Source organism: Setaria italica, chromosome IX, assembly GCF_000263155.2.
Source record: "Setaria italica strain Yugu1 chromosome IX, Setaria_italica_v2.0, whole genome shotgun sequence".
Taxonomy (NCBI): Eukaryota; Viridiplantae; Streptophyta; class Magnoliopsida; order Poales; family Poaceae; genus Setaria; species Setaria italica.
Window position 1 is genome coordinate 24111010 of NC_028458.1, and position 8572 is coordinate 24119581.

At 47.3% G+C, this 8572-nt stretch overlaps 1 protein-coding gene across 1 annotated transcript; it reads left to right on the plus strand.

The window, feature by feature from the left end:
* Positions 1–2645: 2645 nt before the first annotated feature.
* Positions 2646–6803, plus strand: LOC101783904 (formin-like protein 4). Its single transcript, XM_012849212.2, has 4 exons — positions 2646–4049; positions 4146–4345; positions 5076–5317; positions 5813–6803. The coding sequence occupies exons 1-4, from the start codon at positions 2731–2733 to the stop codon at positions 6596–6598; spliced, it is 2547 nt and encodes an 848-aa protein (XP_012704666.1). The 5' UTR covers positions 2646–2730; the 3' UTR covers positions 6599–6803.
* Positions 6804–8572: the final 1769 nt, after the last annotated feature.

The following is an 8572-nucleotide window of genomic DNA, read 5'->3' on the forward strand; positions in this document are numbered from 1 at the left end:
CCGAAAATATGCTACGTACGGTTAAGAGTTAACCTACAAAGGGATTCCGAATCACAGGATCGAGAAAGAGCGGTCAGCTTGAAGCTAGACCAAATATCGTGAGGCAAAGGGAATAGCATGTATATTATGTTGTGATGGTTCGTCTGATATGATCTTCGTGTGCATATAGGAGTTGGCACGTCTTGCTAGAGGCCGCTACCGACTATTGGGCCGAGTAGGAGTACTCGGGCCATGTCTATACGTATCCGAACCCATAGGGTCACACACTTAAGGGGCTGGAAGCCCAATTCGGATCTGATCCGAGTTGGATTAGGTTTAGAAGTACTAATGGGCCTCGGATCCAGAGGCCCGTCAGGAACCTCTATAAATAGAGGGGTGGGGGCGCCCTAGGGTTTACACCTTTTTGGCGAAACACACCTGCCGCGCCTCCCACGCCGTCGCCTGTTGCAACTCACGGATCTAGCAGTCCGGCTTGCGACGCTTCCTCCCTGCACGTGTGGATACCTTGGAGGTGTTGCGCCTGCAGCACTTGGATGAGCCACCGACGAGCCACCGACGAGCCACGACGAGCCGACGACGAGCCGCGGCACCGGAGGCGATCTTGCTGCACGTGGACGAGCTGCTGAGGAGCTGCTGGACGTGATCGACTACGTATGACTACGTTGATCGACTACGTACGACTACGTGATCGTCTTCACTGCATCGACACATATCTACATCTTCCGCACCAGTAGTGCGTCGAGTGGTAATCCCGTGATCCTTATACGGCAGTTCTTCCTGGTTATACGCGGTAGATTTTTTGAATTGCGCTAGTATAGCCTACCTCGTATCCCAACAGTTATATATACCCCTTGGTGCCCTTCTTGCTGGGTTGCTGGTTACACACGACTTGGACATCATCTAGTGACCAGAAAAGCTCTCCCCAACCTCTCTTTGTGAGACTTGAGTGATTCTTGAGAAATCTTTGAATTGGTTGAGGGAGTGATCTTGAGTGAGCATTAGTGAGCTGAAAAGAGCAATCCATAGCTTGAGCACTTGTAGTTCGCATCGAGAAAGCCATTAAAGCATTTGTTACTCATGGAGGTGTGCCTTTTAGATGGCTAGATGTTGTCCACCCAAGGTGTGGTGAGCAATGACAAATTTGTGAGGGCTATGATCTTGCCTCCGCAAGGAAAAAAATCAACTAGTGGAGATGAGGAAAGTGGTTGAAAGAGATCCGGCTTGTTGGAAGAGAATTGAAATAGACTCGTATTCCAAAAGGCTCCTCAACAAACACATAGGATTCATTATGGTGAATCTGAACTTCAAGTAAACAAATCCTCGTGTCTTCATTTTGGTTTGCTTCACCTTTTAATTTCTAGCATTTTACTTGTGCTTCCACTTCAATCTACTTGGATGCGCTTGTCTTGTGTGCAGAGACTACTTTTCCCTGTTGGAAATCATCTACAGAAGCCGCTCTCCAAGTTTGGTTGGTGCTACAAGTCAAGTAGGGACTCGAGCAGCACTTGTGTGCCACCCTGCCTAGACTGGTCAGGTGAACCGGTCTGACCGGTTTGACCTGAGCAGTGCTGCTGAGTGGGTTGAAGTTTTATAAATTGATCAACTTGCCTATTCACCCCCCTCTTGGTGACATCTCGGTCCTTTCAAAAGTTTTGCTTTCCGATACCTTGGTAAAAATCGTCGTGTTGCGGTGCTAGGAGTTTGCATTCTCTACTTCTTTTATCTTCCATATTTCTTATTGCACTTGCATTTCATGTTTACCTTTCATAGAATTACCATCTGTAGTTTATAGGATTAGAACCTAGGGTGCAAAACTCTTTTTTATAGGTGCTTGGAGCTCTCTCTTAGAGTGTCACGGTCCCTTCAAGTCGTAAATTTTAATTTACAGGGAACCACCTTAAAGACAAATAACCTTGAAAATGATAAGTATTAAAGAGTATTCTACCAGGACATCCTCGCTGAGGGAAAATTAGCTCTATAAAATAGAAAAAACAACTATCATAAAAAAATAAACTGTTAAATGAAACTAGCATTTTATCACTTAACCTGTTAAACTGTTAAATGAAACTAGCATTTTATCACTTAAGCTGTTAAATTGACTTCTTCCTTATACGACCATCATACTTTTTTCCTCCGTCTCCAAGCTATATTTGTGTGCATGCCGGCGCTGTTGCGCCTCCTCACGTGGTAACCGCTCGGCGTACATCCTCCATGGCTCCACCTCGTGTCGTTGGCAACTCTCCAAACCGAGTGCAGGTTAGCACTATGCTGTGGTGATTTTGTAAAGCTGGGTTCACATCTAATGAAATGATGCTCTTTCGGTAATATTTTTCTAGAAAAATGGTGTCCGCTTTTGCGGTGGACCTGCATTTTAATAAAATTTAGGTGAAAAATTGCTTTGCCTGGTTTTCCATTTGAGGTAATGGGTGCGCGTTTTTGGTTTAGAAACTTCATACGAATTCAACACGAGAAAATTTGTCCGAAATGCAGAAATTCGCGGCGAGAAGATTTGACCGAAACCCCAAAAGTCAACGTTGTTATCTGAAAAGGAGGAAGTGCCATGTGTGCAAGAGACGTTCCTGTGAAGCGAACCCAGAAAATGTCGGCTTCCTTGCTCTCGCCGCACTCCTTCCTTATTCCTTCCCTCCTTTTCCCTCTCCTCAGCTTCCCCTCCCACTCTCACTCTCACTCCCTGTGTTTCTACTTTCTAGGATCTCCTCAGTCTCAACAATGTCTCTACACCTTTTTTTGAGGGCAACAATGTCTCTGCACCTGCTCACCTCACTCGTCGTCGTCTTCCTCATCCTCCCGGCCGCCGCCGCCGGGGGCGATGCCAGGCGCGCGCTGCACGAGCCGCTCTTCCCCATCGAATGGACCCCGCCTCCGTCCACCACGGCGCCCCCGGCACCGGGCTTCGCTTCGGACCCTTCCACGCCGGTATCGCCCGTCGACAACGGCGGGCCCGCGCTGCTCCCCGCTCCCCCGCCGCCCGACACCGTCACCGCAGACGCCTCCTCCTCCCGCACGGGCCCGACCCCGCGCTCCCGAGGCGGCGGTGGGACACCCAAGGCCGCCATCGTCGTCGCGTCCGCCGCCGCGGCAGCCGTCCTCGCTCTGCTCGCCTTCGCCGCCGCGTTCCTCCTCACGGGCCGCCTCGCCCGCCACTCGGCGCAGGCGCACAAGCCCCCCGGACTCGCCGCCGCCGCGCACCCTGGGCCTGCCTCCGCCGTCGTGCTGCACGCCGACGCGGTGGGCACCTCTGCGGCGGGCTCGTCATCGGGCGCCACCCCGTACCGGAAGGCCCGCTCGGAGCGCGCGCGGCGGGGCATGTGCCGCGACGTCGACACCGTCCCGAGCCCGGAGCTACGGCCGCTCCCGCCGCTGCGGCGCGCGGGGTCGTCCGATGAGGACGCCGCGTACTACACGCCGGGCCAGCGCTCGGCGGGGTCTGGCGGCGGCGAGGCCGCCGGGACGTGGAGCGAGGCGAGCGCGTCCAGCCCGCGCACCACCACCCCCTCCCGCCGCAGCCTCCCCAGCCTTACCAGCGACTTCTTCCCCCAGACGCCGGCCGCCGCAGCCGCCGCTGCAACCGTGGCGCCCCCTCCTCCGGCCCCTCCTGCACCGCGTTCCCGCCGCACTCTGCAACGCACCCGCTTCTCCGCTGGCTCTGCGTCTGACATGATCAAACAAATGGTCTCGCCACCTTCCAACCCACCGCCGCCACCCCCTCCGCCTCCACCACCTCCACCGGCACCAAGATGCAACAATGCAACACCTAAACCTCCGCCGCCGCCACCGGGGCCATCCGCTGGGCCATTTTCAGCACGCCGGCTGCTCAAACCAGAGCAACCAGAGGGGCCAAGTGTCGCCGTGCCGAGAGCGCCCGTCATGGCGGTGAAGAGGGACAATGATGGGGTGTCAATTCGGACGCAGGATGATGCTGCTGGTGATGAAGCCCGGCCAAAGCTGAAGCCGCTGCACTGGGACAAGGTCCGGGCGTGCTCCGACCGCGACATGGTCTGGGATCGGCTCAAGTCCAACTCATTCCAGTTAAGACAGGATTTTCAGAACAGACGGATGATTGTTGGATGTTTGTTACGTATTAAACCATTAGAAATTCTGATGGTGACATGAGTTCCTTGCAGGTTGGACGAGGACATGATCGAAGTGCTTTTCACGAACAATGCGGCAAATGCACCTGCTAGGGACACACCAAAGAAGGCTGGAGTACCACAATGTAGGCCTGAAGAGAAGGTCCTTGACCCCAAGAAGGCACAGAACATTGCCATCCTGCTGCGCGCGTTGAATGTGACGCTGGAGGAGGTCTCCGATGCACTGCTAGATGGTGAGAAATTCATTGTTTACTGTATATTTACGATGCAGAAATATCTACTTAATAGAAATAAGTTGACCTCATCTAATAATATCTTGGCTGACCATTAGGTACTAGGTTGTTGGTCCAATGTGTCAAGTAGTTGTGATTGGAGGGAGTACCTTTTAATTAGTTATGATGCGGACATTTCTAGGACTGATGATAATCAGATAACCAGATGCTTTATTTTCAAATTATACGGCCATGCATTAGCTTCCACGAGAACCATTTCAGAATGGTCTAGTACTGCCGGATGTCAACAATACAATCTGCGGATATCAATAATTGTACAGGCAGATATTCACCAAACATATATGATGGTATCTCAGCATTAGACCAAACTCAGATGCTTAACAGCAAATGTCTTCTATTGTGCATGTTGTTTGATTCTTCATTTTGAACACAATCCGAATAAACTTGGCAAGCCAGTCCACACAAGCATTATATACATTCTTCATATTACAGCTACAGTTGTGCAGAAATGATCGATTTCTAATACCACACTACTGTAGTTAAGGATTCACTCAATATGTTTAGACATTGGATGTTTGGAAGCTTAGTACCTTATAATGTTCATACATGTTTGGTATGAACATTATAAGGTACTAAGCTTCTGGAATGTTCGATCTGCTACATGATAGTATTCCAAGCTACTCTGTCTAGTTCTACTCATAATGTTAATTGTTACTGACATTGTAAATAGGCAATGCTGAATGTCTCGGGGCTGATCTGTTGGAAACCTTAGTAAAGATGGCTCCTACTAAAGAGGAAGAACTGAAACTTCGAAACTTTACTGGGGACTTATCAAAGCTGGGTTCAGCAGAACGTTTTCTCAAGGCAGTGCTTGATATACCTTTTTCCTTCAAAAGAGTTGATGCTATGCTCTATCGAGCAAATTTTGACAGCGAAATAAATTACCTCAGGAAATCTTTTGAAACATTAGAGGTATGACATCTCACTTTGCATTGTAATTTCTATGATATGTATCTACTTTAATCTGTATGTCTTTGTTGTTGTTCCCAATATATTGCCTGGAACCAATATGGGACACTTATTATTCAATTTTGAGACTGCACAGCAATATAAATGAATGACAGCGCAATTTCTTTGAAACAAACACACAATTTATCAGTGTATGTTTGAACTATTCTACTGATATCGGCCACTAGTCTTCAGCCATTGGCAGTTAGGCACATGTGTACGTCTGATTGTGGTCATCCATGCAACAGCTTCATATATGTAATATGTCTAGTTCTCGGTGAAGTTATAACATGTCAGTGCCTCTATAAATAATATCATTTTCCTAGCTTAATCAGCTTTTCTAACTGCACAACTTTTGATAGCACATTCGGAATTTTTTTCATCTAGTTTCAGTATATGAACTCTTGAGATGTGCAATTCTATGTATGAGATCCTGACATTCTTCACATGGTTGTGCAGGCCGCTTGTGATGATTTAAAAGGCAGTAGATTGTTCCTGAAGCTACTTGAAGCTGTCCTGAGAACTGGGAACAGAATGAATGTTGGCACAAACCGGGGTCAGGCAAAAGCCTTCAAGCTGGATACCCTGCTAAAACTTGCAGATGTCAAAGGTACTGATGGGAAAACCACTCTGCTACACTTTGTTGTTCAAGAAATCATCCGTTCTGAAGATGCAAAATCCGAGAAAGCTCCAGAAAGTCAAAGCAGAAATATAGTCAAAGATGAACAGTTCCGTAAGCAAGGACTGAAAGTTGTATCTGGGCTGAGCACTGAGCTAGGGAACGTCAAGAAAGCAGCTAGCATGGACTTCGATGTACTGCACGGCTATGTATCCAAGCTTGAAGCTGGTCTTGGGAAGATCAAGTCGGTCCTTCTGCTCGAGAAGCAGTGCACCCAAGGCCAGAATTTCTTCGCAACAATGCATGAGTTTCTCAAGGAAGCTGAGATGGAGATCGAACATGTCAGGTGCGAGGAGAAGAGGGCTCTGGGAAGAGTGAAAGAGATCACTGAGTACTTCCATGGCGACGCCGCTAAGGAGGAAGCTCATCCTCTGAGGATATTCATGGTGGTGAGGGACTTCCTATCCATGTTGGACCACGTCTGCAGGGAGGTGAGCCAGCAAGACAGGACGGTTGTTGGATCTGCAAGGTCGTTCCGTATGTCAGCTAGCACAACAGCGATGCTGAATCTGCACAGCCAGCATGCAAGGGAGAGCAACTCTGACGATGAGAGCTCGTCTCTGTAGGAAATGTGGAGGAAACACACTGAATTTTGAAACAAACAGAACCACAAGAATCTTATATAGATGAATACTGTTACATTTTATCATAGCAAACCAAGCACATATGTACTGTTGGATAAGTACGAAGATAGGTGAAATCATGTTGTATAATTATCGACGGATGGAATTCTTTTCTGTACAAAATAAATAAGCTATTGGGTGTACGGTATACCGTTGTCCTTGTTTCCAACCCGCTAGGATAGAAATCAAGTTTATTTTGCAGTCAGGTAAAGCAAACAACCAGTAATAGAAATCACTGATAATTCACTCTCCATGACTGTCAAGATTTGGAGATATATTCTCAAATTCCACTGGAGATTTGGAATGGACTGACTTTCAATAATGTAGATGTTATTGACCTTGATTTGTCACTATTTTAGGTACGTTTAGCTTGTGGATGCCTCAGAGGAAAAAGAGAGGGCGTGCAGGAGGGGGGAAAAATGAAGGTATCAGCCTGTGAAATTTATGCAAAAGTGCAGCGAACTGAAAATTGAAAAAGGGTGAAAAGAAACCAAGAATAACTCCCAGCAATGCAACTGCAATCATCATCGGCTCCTGCTCCGTTGTGCTGGCTGGGTTTAATCATTGTCGCAGTTCCTTCTTTATCTGCACAAGCGATCTCTGTTAGACTGTTACCCTTCTTTGCGTAGAGATAAAGGAATCAAATCATGATCACAGACAAGGTCCTTGCATGTCTTTGTTTCTGCAGAAAGCTTCATTGCATCTTTCATTGTATCAGAAAGATACAGATATCATACCACCGTTGTTGGGACTGAGATGTCAAACATTACTCCCTCTTAAGAGGCTGAAAAAACAATAGATCCAAACTATTGGTTGATAATGGCATATATTTATTAATAGAAACGCATTGCCTCCTTCCTATTAATTAATAGCAGTTTAGGAACTGTTTGGATGGACAAGAGCGACTCCAACAATACCTTAAAATCAAAGCTTCCATAGATCAAATGAAGTTCTAGAGCCATAAAAATGCCTCCATCTCCAACAATTACCCTCGTAGATAGAGGGAACTCTGAAGACTTCCTAGGAATGGAGGGTGGAGGAGGATTTTGGAAGCCTCCCCAAAATGAAGAGCCTAGTAGAGAGTGCATTTTTTACTTAACCTCCAACATGAGGTAGGGGGATGTTTTAGAGGGTGGGTTGAAGTTGTTTTGTTTGAATGGGTAAAACTAATTCTTAGTTTCCAATAAAAATTAGCTAGATAAAAATTAAGCAGCTAGATAGTTCGAGTCTGTTTGGATCCATGATCCAGTATCTTTAAAAAAAACTTGAAAAGCCTATTTTACCCGTGGTGGGTCCATACAAGCCTCCTTTTCTGTCCTTTCGCGTGGCAACTCTTTCCTCTCCGATCTCTCTCGATTCCTCCCTTTCTCTTCGAATACTCCGCGCCCCATGCCAGCCAGGGACGAGAGCTAGGATGGCGGCAGCTCCATGCGCGCGCGGAGAGCTTTGATCCACAGGAGCGATGGCGCTTGGTCCTTGTCCCTGTCCGGAGCACTCGCGCCCGTCTGCGTGAGGGGGAGCAGGAGAGTTGCTTGGTTCAGTGTCCAATATGCTAGCATAATGCGTATGTGTGTGCAGTAAATCATAGTAATTCCTGCTATTGTGACTAGTACTACCAGGCTTGATTCTGTGGTGATGCTTCCTACAGTTACTATTACTGAAGCACATCATGTCTGTACATATGAAAAACCTCTAAGCATTACAATAATAGATAGAAAAAGGTGTATCTAATTAACTCCTACTAAGCTTGTAATGCATGTGCTGTTTCTCATTTTGCCATGAATAATCAGAGATGTAATCGTGCAACTTAGCATTCATTTTCTCTAGATTCATTGGCTTATAGCAATATAAAAAAAACCTCACCATAATTTCATTTATGCAGGAAGCACTGTTTCACTAAATTGAAAGTGCTAGCTC